General features: G+C 39.4%; 2 protein-coding genes across 4 annotated transcripts; both read right to left on the reverse strand.

Moving 5' to 3' along the window:
- Positions 1-3,611: 3,611 nt before the first annotated feature.
- LOC144898318 (uncharacterized) lies at positions 3,612-9,776 on the reverse strand. 3 transcript variants are annotated; one of them, XM_078789879.1, is made up of 19 exons: positions 9,658-9,776; positions 9,530-9,583; positions 9,107-9,160; positions 8,965-9,018; positions 8,827-8,880; positions 8,060-8,113; positions 7,418-7,474; positions 7,127-7,180; positions 6,997-7,050; positions 6,863-6,916; positions 6,735-6,788; positions 6,244-6,261; positions 6,052-6,114; positions 5,842-5,985; positions 4,609-4,738; positions 4,421-4,527; positions 4,251-4,325; positions 3,972-4,169; positions 3,612-3,903 (listed from the first exon to the last, which is right to left on the reverse strand). In XM_078789879.1, the coding sequence occupies exons 1-19, from the start codon at positions 9,757-9,759 to the stop codon at positions 3,751-3,753; spliced, it is 1,533 nt and encodes a 510-aa protein (XP_078646005.1). In that variant the 5' UTR covers positions 9,760-9,776; the 3' UTR covers positions 3,612-3,750. The 3 variants fall into 3 exon arrangements, with proteins under 3 accessions (XP_078646005.1, XP_078646004.1, XP_078646006.1); XM_078789878.1 differs by having other exon boundaries at positions 4,609-4,741; XM_078789880.1 differs by lacking the exon at positions 9,530-9,583 and having other exon boundaries at positions 4,609-4,741; positions 9,658-9,760.
- Positions 9,777-10,265: 489 nt separating this feature from the next.
- Positions 10,266-21,645, reverse strand: LOC131129417 (uncharacterized). Its single transcript, XM_078789915.1, has 35 exons — positions 21,506-21,645; positions 21,398-21,436; positions 21,255-21,308; positions 20,805-20,858; positions 20,184-20,291; positions 19,755-19,808; positions 18,122-18,175; positions 17,999-18,043; positions 17,840-17,889; positions 17,709-17,757; positions 16,683-16,736; positions 16,570-16,614; positions 16,430-16,483; positions 15,666-15,710; positions 15,532-15,585; positions 15,405-15,449; positions 15,248-15,301; positions 15,068-15,175; positions 14,952-15,005; positions 14,816-14,869; positions 14,676-14,720; positions 14,515-14,568; positions 13,927-13,971; positions 13,724-13,777; positions 13,473-13,526; positions 13,284-13,337; positions 13,159-13,212; positions 13,007-13,060; positions 11,275-11,328; positions 11,113-11,166; positions 10,910-10,963; positions 10,746-10,852; positions 10,592-10,645; positions 10,413-10,520; positions 10,266-10,320 (listed from the first exon to the last, which is right to left on the reverse strand). Exons 1-35 carry the CDS (start codon positions 21,608-21,610, stop codon positions 10,266-10,268), a joined length of 2,079 nt encoding a protein of 692 aa, XP_078646041.1. The 5' UTR covers positions 21,611-21,645.
- Between the last annotated feature and the right edge of the window lie 1,517 nt (positions 21,646-23,162).

Here is a 23,162-nt window from a genome sequence, read left to right on the forward strand (position 1 = left end):
CAGGCCAATTCCACGCTGATTGGCTGAAAAGTCACTCCACCTTTTGACGTAGCAGGTTTTTCAATTGATCACTAACATGCAAATAAATTCGACATGTATTTAATGGCTTCTTTTTCCTAAAATATATACCATGTTTGTTAAGAATATGCATTTGTGGGCAGCAGTGCTGAGTGAGTAGCAGTCGTGAAAATATTCCCAAATCTTCTCTGCCAGTGCCGGTTTATAGTTTATTTATATTGGTGTTGTGGAGATGTGTTATTAAAGGGACAGTGCAGATTTTTGTTTTGACATGAAGTTGTATGACATACCTCAGCCCCAGAGATAGGAGAGCCCACCATGGAGTCCCCAGTCACTTCCTCATTGGACATGGCCCTAACGCTAATAACACAAATCGATGCCATGCTAAAACAAATACACTTTTGTATTGATGACATATTGACTTACATACATGTGACCATGAACTGCTTTATTATCAAGGCACTATCTATTGATTGCTCATTCATTATTCGTCATTCGTTACTGGTGCCTACCTATGAATTTGATACTTTAAATGTATTTCAGTGTGTGAGGCATATTTAAGGCTTTAAGCTGGGACCTGTCATGGGTGAACAATGACCATTGAAGAGAGAAGGGGAGGGATATGGCTATCTAATCTAAACTCAAGTCCATTTTTTTATTGCAAATGTTCTGAACTCTGAAAGTGTATCAACTAGTTTGATGGTTTATGTGTCAAAAATAGGCATTTTTAATGAGTGTACCAGATTTTCGCTATTTGTCATAGTCTCTGGGATGTAACTCAGCAGAAAAGCGGGAATGTTTTATTTGAACAGTTAGGAATTGTCAATATTTTCCTCTAATCATTTCGTAGTGATTGAGTTATACTGATAAGAAATCATTCAAAAATGTAACATATTTAGATGATGAACCTATATTTACAAATTCTGATATTGTTATCACGTTTTCTCATGTTTTTAAGGGGGTCTTATTCACAACTTTATCTTGTGATGCAGGGGTTTGGCTTGGCTCGATAAAATACACTATTTCTATACAGTGTGATGACTAAATACTAGACTTCCTGTCATGTTTTTGGGACAACAAATTGCATTGATAATTAGAGGAAAAAATGTCAGTAAATGTGCTGTAATCTGAATAAGGCTGATCTTATGAGTGGAGCATGTCCGACTCAATTAACTGCAAAGATACAAGGACACATTGATGAAAATTGTAAGCTGTATTAGTAACATTGCGTGATGAAAATTCTCCCGATGGCATTTTTCTGCTCTGTGATAATTCCTTATTACACTTTGGACCTTACATCACCTGATGTTGTGTACACCAAGCAAATTTTATTCAAATTGGGTATGTTTTAATATACATAGTGTCAGAACATGTTAAATGGAATCATCTATTTTCAGTTACAATTGGCAAATGTGCAATCCCATTCAGATCCAAATTAAACAAATTTTTGCTTCTGACTCGCCATAGACAAATTATTTAGATCACACAGTATATATCATTTTTAATTTTGCACATGATAGGATTTTTTTCCTTCCACAAAATTAAAAACTTTTATGATGTCACAAATGTGTGCTATCTCACAAAATTTAAGTTTCAGTTAAAATAATAAAGATCGAAGAGGCTATACACACAATCAGATGTACTGAAACTTTCAAAGATCCATGACACACATAAACGCTACACATGTTTTGTCCCGTCTTTAATGATCTAGCACAGTAGAACCCCGTTATTCGTGATTTGTACACCCTGGACTGGTCGCCAGCCAATCACATGACTCATATAGACAAACAACCATTCACACTCACATTCATACCTATGGACAATTTGGACTCTCCAATTAACCTAGCATGCATGTTTTTAGCTGTGTGGCCTACGCTCTAAGCACTTATCCACCGTGCAGCCCCTGTATTATCACATACTTATAAATTAGTGGCGAATTGTTAATGTGTACACCGTACACAAAAGGCTTATTTTTCTCAAATATTGTTCTTTAGTGACCTCTCCATCTTAAGGACACTCCAAAGGTTGAGGCTTTATCACGCAGCAAAATGTCACAATTGCAGGAATGTCTACCCAGAGTTGTTGCTCATGAATTGAACGTTAAACATAATCCATCCTCCAAAAAGCACTTTAGAGAATTTGGAAGTACATCCAATGGGCCTCACATGTGTAACCACAGCAGCCCAGGGGCCTCATTTATAAAGGTGTCTGTGTACAAATGTTGCTCCAGCTGGGGTGAAATGTTGTTATGTATCCTTCACTGCAAATATTGGTATTTATTAGAACTTACAGGAAAAGTGCACTTTAAAAAAAATTGCCCATCATCCACAATAATTATGTAGGACACAAACTCTCTTTTCTGTGTGTTGTAACAATACAAAAACAGCTACAAATAGGCAGCTCAGTAGAGCACATAATGGGACCCACCTAGACCAAAATAGGGCAAAGTACTGTAAATATGTTATCATGAATGTGCCTGTTACAACATGCTCACCACATGGATATACAGTATATACGTATAGATACAGATACACTTTGTATCATTAGAATGCATGCAAAGTCTCACATAAGGAGTGTCACAGATTGTCAAAATTACCAAATATGTGCACTTTTCTTTTAAGACTACTGACTCAGCAGTACTACAAAATGTGAATATGAAAAAAAATCTTCTATTTCCCAAAGTCTTGAAAATTACCTCCGCAGCTGTCATGGACAGCTATTGACAAGAATGCTTGTGTTGTTGTGTGTCTGCTTTTATTTGGGACAATGACAATGTTGACAACTTTGCTAGTTTTGATAAAAAACTGTGCTTTGCTATGATGCCACATGATCTTCACACCACCGTTTTCCTGAAGCAATAACCATGCAATTCCATGCAGTAACATGGAATAGTCCATTGCATGAGAAGGGACAGTAGGAGCAGTCGAAATGTACCATGATAGATTATGCATTTTGATGTAGTTTTAAGCATGTGAAATCAGACTAAAACAGTAATATGTACTTTAAATCAAAGAAACGTTTGGGGGCCTCTGGACATCTTGGGGCCCTAGGCAATTACCTCGTGTTTGCCTGATGGTGAGTCCGCCCCTGGTCAGTCTGATATTGAATTTTTTGATGCGTCTGTACATTTTGAGGATTGTGAGTATGCAATGTTTCACACTGGAATCCACGTACAGTTTAATAAATGAGGCCCCTGGACAGTGTCTGCAATCGGTTTTTTGCAGGCCATCTCTTCTGCATGCTCGCTGTCCCACTGACTTCAGTTCTTCCTCATAACCAACTTGAGTTGGAAAATGCTCACACTGGATGTTGTCTTGCCCTCTGGGAAGGAGTTCTCTTCATGGATGAATCCTGGTTTTCATTGTTCAGGGCAAATAGCAGACAGCGTGTATGATGTTTGGGTTAGCGGTTTCTCTATGTCAACTGATCAAATGGTCGTAGTGACGGGGCAGGCGTATGTTATGGGCAACCCACACAGGTGCATTTTATTGATGGCATATTGATATCCTGACAAGATCCCATTCTTGTGCCTTTCATCCACGAGCATCACCTCATGTTGCCCATGAAAGATGCAAGCAAAAACAAGTGTTGTATTTATATTTTTGCAAGTGTATAAACAAAATAGAGTGCAGCACTAATTTAATTGATCTAGACACCATACATCCCTGCTGTTTTTAATTATTTACAGGACTTACTAAACACAAACATGCACCCATCCACACACAGCATTTGTCACAAGAAGCAGAGGGGCCCCAGGACTGCTGTGACCTCATACATGTGCGTCCATAATGGTGGCAGTTTTATACCCAAATCTCTGATAGGAAGTAACTGCATATCACCTCGATGTAGCTCTGTGCTGCCTCGAACCCTCACTACCACCTCTACCTGGAAGCAGACACAATGAAGAGCTCAAAGACATGAATGGAATATGTCATACAGCTGTAAGGGCATACCTCATGTCCCATTGTGGCCATTGTGGTATGGTGTGAATTGATCTCTTTGCTGGAGTCTCCCAGGAAGTGGATAAAGTCATAGTTGCCATCCAACACAGTCCTGTTTGCTGTACTGCTGAGAATCATATTCTGGAAAGATGTGTGGCTGTGTAATCGTAAAAACCTCAGCTGGACTACATCCACACCAGGGTAACCAAACTATGAAGCAGTGGAGAGGTTCACATTACCTCTAGGATAGCCGCTCATGTTGCTTCATCAATCCACAAAAGTCAGTCTTACCTTGTCACCGCCATGTTGATGACTGAACCATTGAACTGATGATTTGTGCCTTTCTGGATTCCACCTGAATGTTATCTACACAGCAGAAGAAAGGTTTTGGCACTCCTGCATGTGGTGGCACACACTTTTTGCGTTCTTACCATTTCCAAGTGTTGTCAATTAGATCTTACCTGTGACTGCACAGGGTTAATGCAGGTGCTTCCTCCTGCTGTGAAGTTACAAAACACTTTCACAGCATCATAGGGACAACCTTGGTTGGGGTCCATGTAGAAGTAACCTGAAAGATAATGCACCTCCAGTAACAGTGATCCAAGGAGCAGCCATTCAATATGTTTCAAGACCTGACTGGGACTCTCACCATCCTTCAGATGTGGGTGTATGAGTCCGAGCTCATAGCAGGTGGTGCCAGGGTCATCTTTGGTTCCTTGAGGCCAATTGAAAGCTTCATCGCCTTGAGACTCTCTCACATCAGTCTTCACTGGACTGTGCTGCTGTAGAGGAATGTATTATTTCGATATATCAGATGCAGTCTGGCATTGACATCTCCAATGTCATAGGGATGTCATATGACATCGACAAAGTAAGGTTTATGGGAACGAACCAAACTACCTTCGCGATTGATCGGTAGCTCGTGATCTACATTGACAATGTAGTGGCAGCTAGTGATAATATAGTGAGGTTCGTGGTGCTCAATTAAGTGTTCAAACCCAATGACAATTGGGAAGGAGTAAGATCCAAGTTTGACTATTTAATGTACTTATAAGAACATTTTTCATGTTTTCTTTCTTATACTTTTATTTTTCATATCCCACTGAAACAATACCATAAAATTGATGTTTTTCTCTCCATGTTAGTTCACGGTGGCTTATGAAATGATTGTTTAGTTGGGGTGTTTTTTTTGACTAGACTATGTATTGTAGGATGATTATTAATGAACTGGTTGCTATTGGCACATGGTTGGGTGCCTTGGGCTGGGATAGAGTGGTTGGCTATGGGAGTTGTTGGGTTTTCCTGTGTTTATAAGGGTTAATGTATGTTTTTGTTGGGATGAGGTGGAATTAGGGTGGTTAGGGTGGTGGGACTAGATAAGTTTGGACTTCTTCCCACTCCCTTTCAAACATGTGTACATATAGATATGTAATTTCTTTTATTCTGTATCGGTTTTGGTTGGTTTGTTGTAAACAAAACAAAACAAAACAAAAGCTCTTTCAAATGTGCAATGAGGTTGGTCATATTAAACCTTTTTCTGTGCTACCATATACATGACAAGTTTTGCACTCAGCTTCTATGTATTTTTCCGATTTGAACAGAAACTACAGCCACACGGCCCACATCACTCTTACTTCAAGCTACTTTGCTAATACGATGTTGTTGTGGGCTCTATCCAGCCACTGCTTGATTGATGTGGAGTCTGCAAATGACTGCTTGTATCGGAGAGCTTAGATTCAGGCCGATATTATCTCATACTTCCTTTTTCACTAATATCAGCCTGATAGCCAATATCAATATTGGATCGGGACACCCCTACTGTGAACACACACACATTCCCACCCTACGTCATTGTAGTCAGTCACAATGAAATTAAGCTCACTTTTTGTTGTCTTTGAAGGAGCTTGTGTTCAGACTCGGATGTGTTGGATCTTGTTAAGGTTTCAGATGTCTCATCGGGTTTATAAACATATTTTGGTCCCTTTCCTTGGTTAGGTCCATATTTTCCTGGTAAACCAGTTTTTCCCTGAGAGAAAATGACAGTAAAACATCAAATTATTATACTTATGTTTTTATATACTGAATGTCTTACTGGGGGTCCTTGCTTGCCCTTCAACCCTTTAGGTCCGCTGGTGCCTTGGACACCTTTCATTCCCTGTAAACACAGTTAGTCACAATGCAGGGATAACAACTGAGAGACATATTCTTTCTTTTGTCAGGAACACAATGGACGTGACCAACTTCTGACATCTTATCTCATTGTATTGTAAACAGTGACTGTTACCTTCTGTCCAAGGTGACCCTGTTCAGAAGCACGAAATACATCAATTTAGACATTTTCTAGTATTTCCAAGAGAGAAAGTGACTACTTTAAAATAAGGGTGCCATTAGCAAGACTTTAGAATCAGATACTAATTAAAAATATTAATTAAAAAAATAAACTGCTACAAATCACAAGATAATCAGCAAGGTTACATCCTGGTTGCAAATCCAATGATTCCACATTTAGCCCTAATGCTTTGTTATGATAAACGCTAGGTTTCCATTAAACATATTTGTAAGTCTCCATATTTTTTTACTCTATATTGTACAATACATAAAAACATGTACTGTATTTATACTTTTTATGAATCTTATTTATTCTCAGTAGGCTGTTTTGACTGTTAATTTATTATCATTTATTGTCATTATTCATCACACTGTGAAAATCCCTGATGTGCTATAAGGGTACCCTTACTTCAAAGTGGTACTGACAAATACTGAGGGATAACCTACAGATTGTCCAGGGGAGCCTTTTAGGCCATGCGGCCCACGAGAACCAGTATCCCCCTGTTAAAATCAACAGGTTGGTGGTTAACTCCATGTTATAAAAACATGACATCAGAAGGAAAATTAAAAGGTACCTGCTTCCCTTTATGACCTGTTACACCTTTTGCACCCTGCAAACCAGAATTCCCCTAAAACCATGGCATAGGAGGTCAATATTACTATTATTATATGCACAGGTTTATTTTAGTAATACAATTATTTGAAGTACCTTTATTCCTGGTGGACCAACTGGCCCTGGCATCCCTCTTTCACCTGGGAGACCCTGTATAACAGGAAGAAAGGGTGATAGAAGCCACGTTTATACTTCTGTATTTTACATCATATCTGTAGAACTGTACCGTGTGACCGCCTCTTCCTGTATCACCCTTCTGTCCCATCAGTCCAGGGATACCCTGAATCAAGAGCAGATATTATGCTACGTTAATGTTATCTTCACAATAATAGTTCATCCATTTTCTATGTTGCAGGGATGTGCTGGAGCCTATCCCAGCTGTCTTTGGGTACACCTTGGATTGGCCAGCCAATCACAGGGCACTTATAGACAAACAACCATTCACACTCACATTCATACCTATGGACAATTTGGAGTCGCCAATTAACCTAACAATAATAGTTTAAAAGTGATATACTTTTGGACCCAATGGTCCAGGAGGTTCTCCCGTCTTTCCTGGTGGTCCACGTTCACCCTAGAAGAACAAAAAAATAAGTTTTGCCAAGTGCATTATATGAATTATAAAGGTGGCAATATACAGAGCTACAATACAGTTAGGATGTAGTATAATAATTAGGGGACACAATCCTTTTTGGTCTGATAATTATCGGGCCACAAAGCTAGCTGGGTAACCAGGGTTTTACCATTGTTGACGATACCGGCTTTTGTCTGCGACTAAACCCCTTAGAGCCACAGTTTACACTAACGTGCTGCTTTTTTTTATCTACAGTATGTCCATCCATCCATCAGCTATTCTGCTTATCTTCATTAAGGTCGCGAGGGTATGCTGGAGCCTGTCCGAGCTGACTTTGGGCGAGAGGCCGGGTACACTCTGGACCGGTCGCCAAGCATTCGCAGGATCTACAGTATGTTTGCCAGCAAAATATGACATGATCACAACACTCCTGCACACACTAATAGATGGAAATGTGTTACTTTTTGTTACTTTTCTATTATGTTAAATATAAGTGAATGGATGGAAGTGGTGTCATATTTGGTTAGGGCAAATCCACAGGTACAGTTTGTCTAATCCACAGTTTTTCCCCATATAAAAACTTACCTTAAGGCCATGTGCACCAATGTTCCCTGTGATCCCAGGTGGTCCAGGTGCACCCTATGGCATTATATTGTGAATGTTACACCATTTACTGCTAACACAGATGATGATAGGAAGTTCAAATCTTAGGTCCATGGAGTTTGATTTGTAGTTTGTGTGTTTTGAGTGCAAAGTTTCCATGTGACGCCTCATTGCCCTGTAGTAAAGAATTGTTGACATCACACATCTCCCTGCATGAACCACTGCTCAAAATCACTGGAGTTTGGTGGTATGTTCCAAAAGGGGGTGACTATTGAGCATTACTACTGTACAGCAGTGTGTAATTAGGATGGCCTATAAAAGACTAACACAAATGGCATCATTCATTCAATGTTTCACAATGCCACGACTAAGTGCAGTTTCCCGAGACCAGGGGATCAGCATGCTGATTGCAGGAATACACCAAGTTGCGAAAAGACAGAGGGATGGGAGTTGCTCTTAGTACCATTGACCGACTGCGACCAGACCAATCATGTGTAACGATGGCTGCAATATCCGGACCACATACCTGTGTGGTCGGTTCCCAACTGCTTCACAGATTGCTGCAGAGACCCAGGGACGTGGACGAAGACCGTGCAGACGTACAGTATGTGTACTTTATTATCGGACAATGAGGCAAGACATGGAAACTTTGCACTCAAAACACACCACCTACAAATCAAACCCCCATGGCCCTAAAAAACAGCCACAACAAAAATTGTGTTTTTAAAGTCCTTCAGTGTATATTGTACCTTTTTACCGGGCCTCCCTGGGACGCCAGGAGCTCCCGTGTAGCCAGTGTTACCCTTTGGTCCGAGCAGGAGATGGATTCAGTTTTTTAAAAACAATCCAACACGAGAGGATTTTACAGGATGACATAGTTTTCTTACCGGATATCCTTCATTACCCTGAACCCCATGTAAACCATCCAAACCATTTAGACCCTGAAGGTGAAACAAAAGTTAATTATCACTATTTCTGCAAGACAGTATAGCTTTTTTAAATATTTGTTGTGTCAATAGGGATACTTGCGGGTACTCCAGGTCTCCCTGCAGGTCCAGGCTTCCCTGGTGGACCTTCAGGTCCCTAGAAAAGAAACCCTATTACTGAGTCCCAATGCTAATGATATACATAACAAAACAAAATATAGTGTAGCACAGTGCAAACAGCACAACACAACACATCACATAAGATAACATAACTTTTGAGTGACCAGATTTGCAAGATGTTGTATAGTTCCTCTGTTGTTCTGATTCGTTTTCTTCCTATGGAATATGTGTCTGTGGCTATAGATAATATATTGTAATATAGCAATTTTTTTCATACATGAGGCATAAATTCAATGTATTGAAACTAAACTTTGAGTATCTCATTGCTGGGTCAAAATATGGCCACCATATACATAGAATATTACATGAAATTACATCACATGACATTCTATGGTTTCTGACTCACAGTTTCCCCCAGGGATCCTTTCTTCCCTTTTTTTCCAGGCTGATCTGACCATCCCTTTATAAAGACAAAATCAACATGCAATATATTATTTACAATCTACTGTAAGATGGGCGCAGGGGTTCCCTTACTGTTGTCCCTTGAATCCCCTTATTTCCAGGTTGACCAGGAGGACCAGGAGATCCGGGTCGACCTTTAGAACCAGGAGGCCCAATAAAGCCTAAACTTCCCATTTTCCCCTGATAGAAGTTTTTTTAGTGTACATTAAATAACGCTTTGTGATTCAATTTAATTATTGAAAGCAAATACAGGAAGGCAAAGGCTCACCATTGCTCCGTGTGTCCCAAGCTCTCCTTTTGTACCCTTTAGACCTGTTATTCCCTAAGAAAATCATAGGTTTGTGTACCAAAATTTGAAAATATTATCGTAGCAAATTAATTAAGACATGTACAGATTACACATATCATGCACGTCACAAAACCTCACCATGTCTCCTTTGATGCCTGGAGGACCAATATGACCTTCCTTTCCCACACTGCCCTGATTAGCATGAAAACATCCAGAACAGAAAGTATCAAACACTGCTTGGTCTACAAAGAGAGTTACAGCTCTAATTCTGTTTCACCTTTGGGCCAGGATTCCCAGATTTGCCGCCAGGGCCTACTTTACCTGCGAAACCCTAGAAGAAACATTGACTCGGTTAATTCTCCCCTTTGACCGAACATGCTGCTGATGACACTTACTGGTGAGGATGGTCCAATAAGACCTGGGGGACCAATGTGGCCAGGAGGACCCTGAAATAAATGGAGAGGTTGAAAGAAGTACGAATATTGTATGCAAAAAACAAAAGTCAAACAAAAGTTGGGGTTAAAACATTGATGCTAACCGTAAGTCCCTGAAGACCCTTCTGTCCTTTGGCTCCAGGGTTTCCAGTATCTCCCCCTGGTCCAAACTGTCCAAGCATCCCCTGTAGACCCCTCTGGCCTGGTTGACCCTGCAGAAACATTATAATCATGAATAATTTTACACTCTTATCACTTTCAACATTAATAGAAAGGAGCTAACCTCAAGTCCAGAAGATCCCTGTGCACCTCTGTCCCCCGGTACACCAATATACCCCTGTAAGATAACCAGTGACAACATGAGAAAAACCTTCCGAATTTTCCAGTGCATTTCAGTAGGGACAATTATTAACTTGTTTCCCTGGAGGGCCCTTCACTCCCTGGGGACCTCTGACACCACGGTCACCTTCAGTTCCCTTTGCGCCTCTCCAACCGGGAGGTCCTTTGCTGCCTTTATCACCCTAAAATAAATTGTATGCTTAGTCTGTTTGCATGCATGGGTGTAATTTCGACACAAAAGTGACTATTCACATCGACTCACCGGTGTGCCTTTTAGTCCAGGTGGTCCCTCAACCCCCTGGAGTCCAACTGGACCCTAAAGAAGAGGGTTTACAGAGAATACAGAAGGACTAAGTACAGTAAGTATTGTCAGCCTCGTCAGAAATGTTAGTAAGCTTACATTTACTGGTACAAAATGAAATATGTATTGGACTGAAATCAACAACACAGTCTTAATCTAGCTACCTCCTCACCATCGAGACCTGCAAGTCCCTCCTCTCCTGGAGGCCCTTTGGATCCCTAAAAAATATGTTGTGAAATTAAACAACATCACAATTAAAGGCCAAATATAGTACGTATAGTCTTTTTAATGCAAACATTAAGAAACCGTAAACAGAAAACAATCACCTTTTCACCTTTGACCCCAGATGGGCCATTTGGTCCTTGAAGTCCATTGTTGCCCTAATTAAGAAAAAAATTATGATATTCAAAGAAGGAAACAGAAAAACAACCAAAACATAACAATAAAATGATTTTTTTTCTAATTAAAAGTTAAGAAAATTAGTCCATAACAACACATTTTAAGAGATTGAAAGATAAAACATTTGTAAACACAATTTACAAATTGACTTGGTGATATTCAGCCACTTTTCTTTACAAAAGTACTCAAAATATGTCAGATTTAGACCTGGGCTAAGATTGGGGGCCATTCATTAATGTTTATTTTCTTCCAATAAAAACATAATTTTGTTGATTTGGATGTACGTACGTATGCTTAATGCTGAAAGGTCACTACAGAACTACACTAAGTGGAACTGTTCATAAGTCCCTCCACCTTAAGAGAGCCATCATATTGTATGTATACATTATAAGAATATACGTATGTGGAATATTTATGTGGTTATACTGGATCCTTTTAATATGAAAATGTACCTTAGGCATGAAAAATTATGGAGAAAAAATAGTGATGCACTTTTATTATTTTTCATTTTTTTAAAGCACATTTTACTTCCAACATCCATTTTCTATGCCACTTATCCTCATTAGGGTTGCACGGGTATGCTGGAGCCTATCCCAGCTGACTTCGGGCGAGAGGCGGGCTACACCCTGGACTGGTCGCCAGCCAATCACAGAGCACATACAGACAAACAGCCATTCCTACTCACATTCATATCTATGGACAATTTGGAGTCGCCAATTAACCTAGCATGTTTTTGGAATATAATGCATATAATGCAGCTGGGATAGGCTCCAGCATACCCATGACACTAGTGAAGATAAGCGGCATGGATGGATAATAATAATCCCAAAAATACAAATAACAAATCATCATTATATACTGAATCGATATTATAAATATTGCCACAAATCATACATGCATTTACAAATATAAAAACACACTACCAGTACTGAAAATTTATTTTGACATACGCCATATACAGTATACCCACTTTTTAGAACAATATTGGTTCAAATTTGTGGATATAAAAACAAACTTACAGGATAACCTATGACTGCGCTGGCCCCAACTGGTCCTTGTGGCCCCTTTCCACCTGGAGGGCCTCTGGGTCCAACCTCACCCCATGGTCCAACATTACCCTGTATACCCTGCAATAAAAATGTGCTGCCATGTCAATCTAATCTGCCCACGGCCTTCAGATGTTAACTATTACTCAAAATCTTACCTCAGATCAATATTTGAATGAAATATTAGTACACAGTGTCACTACAAGATGTATGCTACACTACACTATATCGATAAAAACATATCCAGTATAAATATTTCAGCAATGGACGAGACAGTATGCTACAGAAATTAATAATCATACTGGAGGTCCTGTGTGTCCACGTGGTCCAGGCATACCCATCTTGCCCTGATGGATAAGGGGAGATAATATAATATCAATGAGGAACGTTAAAAAAAATCAGTGGCTGACATGTTTTTATAAATGTATAAATATATAAAATACTACACTGGTCACTGTTGAAAATAAAATGACTTACTGGGGGCCCCTGTTTTCCTCTTGTTCCTTTATCTCCTCTCTTGCCCTTCCCAAGAAAGTTAAAAAAAAGCATTAAAATGAAACATGTGTTGTAATATTATGCAAGAATATACACGATAGGATGAAGCAACCATTACCTTGTTTCCTTCCATCCCTACAAGTCCACCGGTACCTTCTTTCCCCTTTGCCCCCTAAAACGAACCAATACTATGAGGAATACAATTAAAATACATTTTTTTTCTTATCAAAGGAATTTCTAATATCATATCCATGTTGTATTGTTTCTCACTCTTTTCCCTAGCTTCCCAGGTGTTCCTTTCATTCCTTTATTTCCAGCATCTCCCTGGAAAGAAGCACCACATCATTACAAGTTAGGATTTATTCCAAATGCTACCGACTGTATAAAACACTCACACTTTTCCCTACAGGTCCCTGGATGCCGCTTGTTCCTGGCTTTCCTGGTAAACCCTGTCGTACAGGTGACCATTTAAATCTTAGTAAAGGAGGTTGATAATGGAACTAGACCACTCCATCAAGGTTTGGCATTGAAAATAAATATTGGGATTGAAAAAACATGTAGTGTGACTAAAGTAGGGAACTCACTTTTGGACCTGGCAGTCCAGTGTCCCCAGTCACTCCATTTGTACCAGTGGGACCCTTTTGAAAAGATATTTCTTGTAAGTGTAACTCAAATAATCAAAGAGACAGTTTGACAGCTAAGACACCAGTTCCAAAACATGAATGATTGCCTTGTAAATTATCTGTATTTTGCATTTTTCCAATGATCAAAAGGAGGTGAATCCACAATTACAAATAATAAACTTTATATACTTTATACTTGGGGGTGGTCTTACCATTGCCCCATGGATTCCATCTTGTCCTCTGTCTCCTGAATGACCTTTTAAACCCTACAAAAACACATAGTTCCTCTTCATCTTCAGCCAAATTCACTTCCACAATCAATAAAGTAAGTGACACGCTTATCAGTAAGTTTAAATCAATTGTTGGTCTTAATTCCAATCAGAATACTTAGTACATCAATAGTCCACAACATTACCTTGAAGCCTTTTAGCCCAAGTGTGCCTGGGACTGCTGGGCTTCCCTGTACAGTTAAAACCCACAACCAACATTTTTATTAGCTTATTGTATTGCTTTTGGAAATACAGAGTAAATAATAATAATAATCCTAATATTAATAATAAAATGGTAATTCAAAATTTAATACCACTGTAGCATCAGTTTCTATCCTAACATAATGCTCCTTTTCCACTGTACAGGACTGGCTCAGCATCAGAACAAGACACGTGAACAAACAACAACAGTGGAGTTGGCCAAAGTAAGGAGACAAATTTTATCCAAGAGGAGACTGAGGGCAGTAAAGAAATGGATCTGGTCAGCAAAGTGATTATGGAGATAAAAGGCACAGCAACAGAAGTTAACGTCAGCATGTGTGTTCATTTTTGTCAGGTTTACAGTATATGTCTATCGTCAAACGTTTGTGACATTTACTCAAGAGTGGTTGATACTGACTGTTGGATCCAATCAGACTTTGTCAATGGAAAAGCATCAATAGCGAGCGAGTACAGCCGTGTAGAGCCAATAAGAAGTTTGAAGGCCACAATAAGAAGTTTAGACACATAGGAACCTTAATACCACGTTCTCCTTCTGGTCCTGGTTCCCCAGATTTTCCCATTTCTCCCTGCCAGAAGAAAAACCAACCCAAACCACTGATAATAATTAACATTTCACAGTAAAGAAATCCAATTTAAGAAATACATATATTATATAGTATATACATATACTCACAAAAGGACCAGGTATTCCTGAAAATCCGGATCGACCTTCACGACCCTTTTTTGGGAAACACGACATGAACATATTTATTATTTACAATTTAGATACAATACTGCACCAAAACAGTTTAAAGCATATCATTCATGTCCTACCTTGTCTCCTCGAGGTCCAGGTACTCCTTGAATCCCTGGTAGCCCTCGGTCTCCCTATAAAGACACATACCATAGATTAATCCCAGCAAAAGCAATTCACTTCTTGTATGCGTCGTATAATGCCTCTTAAACGCACCTTCGGCCCATCTTTGCCTTGGTTTCCCTGCTCTCCCATGGTTCCATCAATTCCCTGCAAAGATGGATTTACTGTTTACTGTTCACGCAGGATTTTCCTCATCCGTGTGTACCCACAGTTGGTCCCGCAAGCCCTGCTGGTCCTGTTGGCCCTTGAAGTCCTTCAAGTCCTGATGGACCTCCACGTCCCTTAAAGCCAGACTTTCCAGGAGGTCCTGGGGGTCCCTGCATGTTAACATCACAAGACCATGAACCTTTATTGTGCTGTCCATTTTTCATTGTTAAACAAGAACCTACCAGGTCTCCTTTAAATCCGGGATAACCTTTCACACCCAACATGGCTTTAGTCCCCTGTGTTATACACAAACACACAAAAAAACACAACAAGCTTTTTGATATGTGATGTTAAAGAAGGCATTTTAGCTGAAGTCAATAGTGCTTTAAATAATCTTACTGGATCACCTGAGGGTCCAGGCAATCCTGGATTCCCATTTGCTCCCTGAAATAAGAATGTAAAAAATGTCCACAGTGAGGCATTTCGGAGTGTATATGTACAGTCAGCATAGGCCTTGTTGACCTACATAAGGACCAAGGGGTCCTGGCTCTCCTATGTCTCCTTCATCCCCTGGACGACCCTAATGAAGGCACAGTAACTCATAGAGGACAGGTGCCATTAAATGTTCTTCTATGTTGTTGTTTATGCTGTTATACTCACAGGATCTCCCTTAGTACCTGGGGGCCCAACAGGTCCGGGTTTACCCTGAGTAAAAAACAAAAAGGATTTTTATGGCCAAAAGTTTTGAGAATTATATGGATGTTCATTTTCACAAAGTCTGTTGCCGTAGTTTTTAAGATGATTGACAATTATTGTCAGTTAAATTGTCATGAAAATGAACTTTATCATGTTTCCACTGCATTTCAGCCCTGCCACAAATGAACCAGCTGACAAAATGTAAGTCATTCTCTGGTTACCAGTGTTGACACGGACAAGCTGGAGATGAGACTAGAGATAATTCTGTCACCCTGATTGATAAATATCAGTGACAGACTGGTAGTCTGCAAAAGATACAGATATTGGACTCCTGAAGACTGGGGTAAAACTATTTCCTTTTCTGAGTCCCCTCTCTGATTGGGGCATCCAGAAAAAAGTTTGGAGAAGAAACAGTTAGCACGACCATCATTCCAGTGTCACGCCAACAGTAAAGCATCCTGAAAATATTCATGTGTGGGACTGCTTCTCAGCTAAAGGAGTAGGCTCACTTTCAATTTGGCCTAAGAACATAGCCATGGATGAAGAATGGTACCTCTGAGAGCAACTTTTCCCAACCACCCAATAACAGTTGGGTGACAACCAATGCTTTTGGTTGCAAACAAAAATACAATACAGTACCTAACCAATGCAGAGACAGCACCTTTAAAACATTGCCTGTACAGTACAAATGAGTCAGGCTAATAGAAAAGTTTGGTGTCCTGTTATACCTGAGGACCCTGTATGCCTGGAGAGCCAGCTGTTCCATTGGGACCAGGTTCTCCCTAAAGGCAAACATTAAGCTCCAGGTGAGTACCATGATTGGTCTTTTGTCATTAGCCTGTTTTAAAAGCTAATTTTGGTGTGGTACCTCTGGTCCAGTTGCTCCTCTAGGGCCAATTTCACCTTGTTGACCCTGAGAACAAACATCTTGTCTGTCAGTTTTGGGTAGAACTGAATTAAAAGCGCTGGTTGTTTACTTACTGGAGGGCCATTCACTCCTGGGACACCTTTTGCTCCCTTTGGACCCATTTTGCCCTGGGGAATCAGAGTATGTAATGTTACGTTGGAAGTTGAACAATTATTACCATTAATATAGTCATGGAAATGATAATGGTTTGATTTAAAATGCAAAACAATTTACATTTGCAGTGTGTTTGATGTATTTTATCCTGAATGTTTCTCCCACGTCCACGATTTTCCTCTTTGAATTGTTTCTTTTTCTATTGCACATAGGGCAATTTATAAGAACTGCTCTACTGTCTTAGGAACATCAGTTCTCTACTCTACAGTGACTTCTTTAACCCAGTGTGTCCTAATTGAACACTAATAATTACTGTTTCCTTTTTTCTGTAATTGGCACCCTGATGACAGAACCAATGTTTGAGTGGACATGGAACAGTTATTTCATTATTCCATGGAATTTGCCATATCTTCATCCTTCATCCATCGATCCACCTGTGCCGCTTAGTTTGACTAGGACCGTATCACCTATCCCAGCTGACTTCGGGCGCAAGGCAGGGTACATCCTGGACTGATCACCAGGCACAAACAACCATTCACACTCACATTCATACCTACAGGCAATTAAGAGTTGCCAATTAACCTATCATGTTTTGTAATAGAAAACCCTCGCATGCATGGGGAGAACATGCAAACTGTTCAGAGATAATATCTTCATAATTTCTTTCCAAATTAAAGACTTGGCTTTTAATTTGTCAACTTTGTGAACTGATATAGTTTCTGTTCTTCATTCTTGCTTTGCATACTGAATACAGTATGAATACAGTATGTCTGACAACTGATTTCCCACCATTCCTACATGGGCTTGTACCCAAACAACCCAACATGAGTTCCCGCACTTTGAATTCTGAGTATTATTACTACTATTTCATAGACAATACTTAATTAGTGGCCTGTGGGCCACATGCAGCCTACGGACAATTCCCAAGTCACCCAGGCTGTTACTTAATTCAGAATAAAAATATGATAATACCATTACATACGTACATGCAAGCCTGGTGGTCCGCCAAACCCTGGTGCTCCGCTTAGTCCCTGGAAAAAGTCAGAAGCACATGGAACACAAACTGCACTGTTAATATAATATGGCCCAGTTAGCTAAATGCTTAGCACTGACCCGTGATCCTGATGGTCCAGGGAAACCAGGAGGACCCCTAGCTCCTGGTATTCCCTGTCAAACAAGACAAGAGAGATAATGGCATATAAAGTAATGGCGTACAGGTTACATGTGTTTAACATTATACAAGAAACATTGTGGAGATAGTAATGTTATATCTGACCAGGTAACCTGGAAGCCCAACAATGCCTCTGACACCTTTATTCCCCTGGTGACAATAAAGACATAAGGGTTATATGAAGAAAATGAGTGCAATTAATCTTGAGAAATGGATGTTCTTGCCAACCTTGTGTCCTTTCAAACCTCGATTGCCTTGTGCTCCAGGTTCCCCCTCATAACCCTGCAAAGTAAAAAGCTTTAATCCTGCTGCATAGTTATATGTAGACAATAGGGGTGTCACGAGATGAAAACGTGACAAGATTTCTTGTTTGAGAGAAAATCTTTCTCATGAGACAGATGATGAACTATGGCATTGCTACTATGAATGATATTACAGCACTATGGAAGTGGCAGTTTGCAATGCACATTAGTGTGGAACTAATGGTTGGTGATGGGTTGGTGGTGTGCTTCAGCAATGTTCTGGGGTTTTGCTGGGGTGTCCGATGTTCCCACTCTTCTTTTGTTGTTTTGTCTTATGTAAGATTCTGTGATTATATGTGTGGAAAAAAAAACAAAAAAAAACCAAAAACTTATTGAATTGGCAACTGCTATGGCGTGGAGAAGGGGTAGGATTTAATAAGCTTTGCTTCTTCTTGCTCCTTTTCAGACATGTGTAGTAATGAGGTGTTGTGTGTATGCATGTATGTGTATGTGTATATATGTATAAATGTATGTATGTAGATATTTGTGTATGTATATGTATGTATATATTTGTGTATGTATATGTATATATATATATATAAATAGATATTGTAAGTGCATATGTGAGAAAGAATAATGTAACATAGTATTCATGTCTGAAATATATTAAGAAGAAGAAGAAGAAGAACTACATATTAAGTGCTAAACACACACTATAAAACTTGTAATCCAGTCTACCACTGAGTTCCCAGCATCCATCGTCAAACGTTCCGGGAACCACAACTGGCTAACAGGGACAGCTGTCCCCAAGCAGAAGCTGTCGTAATTCTACATATGATCAAAGCTACTTATATTTGTCAGATCAAAACACGTAGATTGTCATATTTGTCTGCACCCTTATTCACTGAGCGGTTCTATTGAGAAGTTCTATTGATGCTTGTTACATTTGGCTGAGTGCAATTTACAAACATATCACATACCAACAAGAGATCTGTGTTGACAACTTAAAGCAAAGAGAGTTGTGCCTTAAAAGTGAAAGTTTCTTACTTCACCTGCAGTTGTGCAAAAGCATCGCTGTGCAATGTCAGTCTGATGCCAGTCTGAAAGCTACATAAAACCACTCCAAAATTCAACGGCCAAGTCAGGAACACCTGGTATCCAAAGTGTGGCACAGGGGCCATCTGTGGAACATGGCTCATAGCAAAAATAAATAGAAAAAGTGGGCTGCACAGTAGTCTAGTCTAGTGGTTAGCGCGCAGGCCACACAGCTAGGAAACCCGGGTTCGATTAATGCATGTTAGGTTAATTGGGGACTCCAAATTGTCCATACGTGTGAATGGTTGTTTGTCTATATGTGCCCTGTGATTGGCTGGCGACCAGTCCAGGGTGTACCCCGCTTCTCGCCCGAAAACAGCTGGGATAGGCTCCAGCACGCCCGCGACCCTCGTGAGGATAAGCGGTACAGAAAATTAATGGATGGATGAATGAAATAAATGTGTTGGGTGTCTAGTCTACCTCTAGTAGACAATGCTCTCAATTGGAAAATACAGTACACGCAAATACGACAGCAACATCTGGAGTTCACCCTTATTATTATTGAAGGTTGAAAACATTCTTACCCACTCACCCAGCTCCCCTTTGCTGCCTTTCTCTTCACGGTAGCCTCGGGGCCCCTGATGAACCAAGCACATATTTTAAAAAGCAGCTAGATAATTAGTTAAATGACAAGATTACTATCTGTGAATTGAACTGCATCGCACTGCTTTTGAGTTACATTCACCAAAACAACAGTAAAAATTCTAAAATACAGTATTTTAATTTAAAATTTTGGACTTTAACACAACTTTGACACATGTGTAATTATCATTATTGCCGTATTAAATTGAATTGTGAATTATTTAATGACATCAACTATTTTGATAGCCTGATAGATCTTATACATCTAGATGGAGAGCAGGAACGATAGCACCTATATAAATAGCCTGTAAAATTATACTGAAAATTTATTTTTTAAATGATAATCACATTGGCTGTGTCAGGAGATTCACCTGTTCTCCAGGTAAGCCCCGGAGTCCTGGTTGTCCATTGTCCCCTGGGGTCCCATCAGTCCCAGGTCGGCCCTGGGGCCCCGGCATTCCTTGTGGCCCAGGGACACCCTGAGGTACAAAACACACGTTACACAGATTGTAATGTGTTATGAGAACTTGTAGGTAAAGGCCCCACCAACTAACTGTGTTCTTCATCACTGAAATCTGAACAGAACTCAGCTCACGGGGCGAAGTGGGTGGTAAGTCATCGTTGATGCACTACACTGCTGATGGGGATGTCATACAACTTTGTGTCAAAAAATCTAAACACTCCCTTTCACATTTTCTCTCCAAGTTTGTATAGATGGTGCCACAGTATTAACTTGTCCTTTTAATTTGATGTTTTGCTTGTGGTACACAATATATAATAAATAAATACCATTACTATGGAGTAGTCAAACAGCCGGTTCATGGGCTCAAAAAATTTGGGGACCAATGATCTAAAGAAGCATAGCAACTGCTTCTTTAGCAACTACCCCTATTTGATTAGGTGCCATAAGCACCCACTGAATGGACTTAAATGTCTTATTGACATTGACAAAAGGAAAGCAGCATGCAATGTTAAGGTGAATAGATGCCTACCACTTTTCCTTGGACTCCTTTACGACCTTGCTTCCCGATAATTCCAGGCACCCCCTTTAGAAGACAAATTTGATTCATCACATGAATTACTGTAAAGGTTTCTTGAGGTGTATCTTGTTTGCTTTGTGATGTTAGATACCATTTAAAGCAGTCAGTTTACGGCTTGTATGGAAATGTATCCACTGTCCACTGAAAATGGCTCAACACCATCCATCCATCCATTATTCATTATTCATCCATCCATTGTTTTCCAATTAAGGGCAACCTTGGCGAACGCCAAGGTTCATCAGTTAAAGGTTCGCTCATGTTCAGGTTTTACACAGACCAGATGACACAAAGTCGAATGCCACAAACCCCCCTACTCCTGGAGCACCCCCTACAGGACACTTCAAGGGACATGGTCAAATGCATTTTCCAAGCATACATACTTCCTCTTTTTTGGCTACTTACAATTGGCCCTGCATTTCCAGGAGGTCCAAGAGGTCCTGGAGGTCCCTTCAGTTTCTGATTTTAAATAAAAACATCAAATAAACACAAGTAAACCTATGTACTGTAATAATTGTTCCAGTCTGCTTTCAAAATCCATCTCCTACCGGCCATGAAGAAATCAGCTTAATGTAGAATTTCTTCTTCTGCAAGGAAAGCAATTACTGTTTCATTATTTTTGGAGATTGGGTCATATTAAGAGCCAGCAGTTCAACCTTGAACGCCTCCCATTCCTCCTCAGGTGTTTGCAACACAACAATAGCAGGCATCCCGGGTGGACCAATGGGGCCTATGTGTCCAGTTTGTCCAGTTCTTCCCATCACCCCTTGGTACCCCTTAAAAGAAAAAAATACTATTACATCATCTGCTTGCATCACATTAATACAAGTACATTTATAAATTAACAAATGTAAAAAAATGTGCTATGATTGTTAAGTTGCTGTATGACGATGCTAGCGTTCACATCGTGAGCATTGAGTAATGACCTCCCACGATTCCTGATGGCTTGAAACACTCGTGGTGAGTTCCCTTATAGTTTGTGATTGGCTTCTGCCAAAGAAAGTGCTACTGTTTATAATACAAATAATAATATTTCAGCGATGAGTAGTAGTTCGGAAGTAAAGGACATGTCACAAGATTACAACATAGCCATAAATTAGTCGCACTGCTGTATAAGTCGCAGGGTTAAGTATAAGAAAAAGTAATGATTTATACTGTACACTTGCAATGTAATATACATATATGGTATATGTACTTACTTTGTCCCCTTTTGGTCCTGGGAGTCCTGTTAGACCTGGTGGACCCTGAAAACCCTGGAAAAAGTTGTATAAATAAAAGAAATAAAATATAATAATTCTCACTTTGTCAAATTAAAAAAGTAACAATAACAAAACAAACAAATAACATTGTTATTATTGTATTATTTTCAAAAGTTTATATCAATAAGTAACTGTTCATTAATAGTTGTATTATTACTATCTGTATTACAATGTATTTATAAATTAATAACTATTATTATGGCTAATGGAATCCAAAACATTTTACTAACCTTGTTTGCTAATAAATAAGAACTTAGTAATAAACAAAAACATATTATATATTTCATTTATATTTCTATATTTTATGTTGTTAAAATCTTGATGATAAGATAGTCAGTAAAAAAAACTAATGAATACAACGGTACCTTGGTTTTTGTTGTTTTTTTTTTGTTTTGTTTTTTTGTCCCGTCCAGCCATTGGGGCAGATAGTATTGTTGATCTAAATGCCCTTACATGCCCTTGGTTTTTGTTGTTAATTCTTTAAAATTGAAAATTGAAGCATAGGAAAAGCAAACATACTTTCCCCATAGGGAATAATGTAAAACCAAATGAGGTGTTGAATGACAAATGAAATGGCAAAGTGAAGATTCCACATCAGTTTTACCTTCATTGATGACTGATTGAGGAGGGGTTGATCCACACCAAGAACAAATTCTCTTTGATTGATCTGTTTTGTTAACACCATCAACATTACCGCCCTTTATTTATTATTATTTATTTCTTTGCCGGGATGAAACTATGGTTTGTATTGCAATCGAGCTAGTTTGTGTAACATTCTCTTTTGAGTTTGCTCAATGGCTGTGCCTTATAGGATACCATAGTTTTGGGTTAAGTATTAAGTATGTAAGTATGTATTTTCTGGACTATAAGTCGCTCCAGATTACAAGTCGCACAAGGCCAAAAATGCATAATTAGATCGAAAAAAAACATACATAAGTCGCACTGGAGTACAAGTCGCATTTTTAGCGAGTAATTTATTTTACAAACTACTTGACCAAAACAGACGATTACGTCATCTTGAAAGGCAAGTTCGAACATTAATAAAAGAATAGCG

This window comes from Doryrhamphus excisus, linkage group LG4 (genome assembly GCF_037039965.1).
Source record: "Doryrhamphus excisus strain RoL-2023G ecotype Guam linkage group LG4, RoL_Dexc_Guam_v1.1, whole genome shotgun sequence".
Taxonomy (NCBI): domain Eukaryota; kingdom Metazoa; phylum Chordata; class Actinopteri; order Syngnathiformes; family Syngnathidae; genus Doryrhamphus; species Doryrhamphus excisus.

Bases quoted from the DNA above. Each gene is read 5' to 3' on its own strand.
- LOC144898318 (XM_078789878.1), bottom strand. From the start codon at position 9,759: ATGGGAAGTTTAGGCTTTATTGGGCCTCCTGGTTCTAAAGGTCGACCC. The intron at 8,881-8,964 runs GTAAGAAAACTA...CTCGGACCAAAG, and splicing joins AGGGTAATGAAGGATATCCG to GGTAACACTGGCTACACGGG. The intron at 7,181-7,417 runs GTATATCACTTT...CTCTTGATTCAG, and splicing joins CTGGACCATTGGGTCCAAAA to GGTATCCCTGGACTGATGGG.
- LOC131129417 (XM_078789915.1), bottom strand. From the start codon at position 21,610: ATGGGAAGAACTGGACAAACTGGACACATAGGCCCCATTGGTCCACCC. The intron at 19,809-20,183 runs GTGAATCTCCTG...TTGGTTCATCAG, and splicing joins GGGGCTTACCTGGAGAACAG to GGGCCCCGAGGCTACCGTGA. The intron at 14,870-14,951 runs GTGCGTTTAAGA...GTGTCTTTATAG, and splicing joins AAGGCAAAGATGGGCCGAAG to GGAGACCGAGGGCTACCAGG.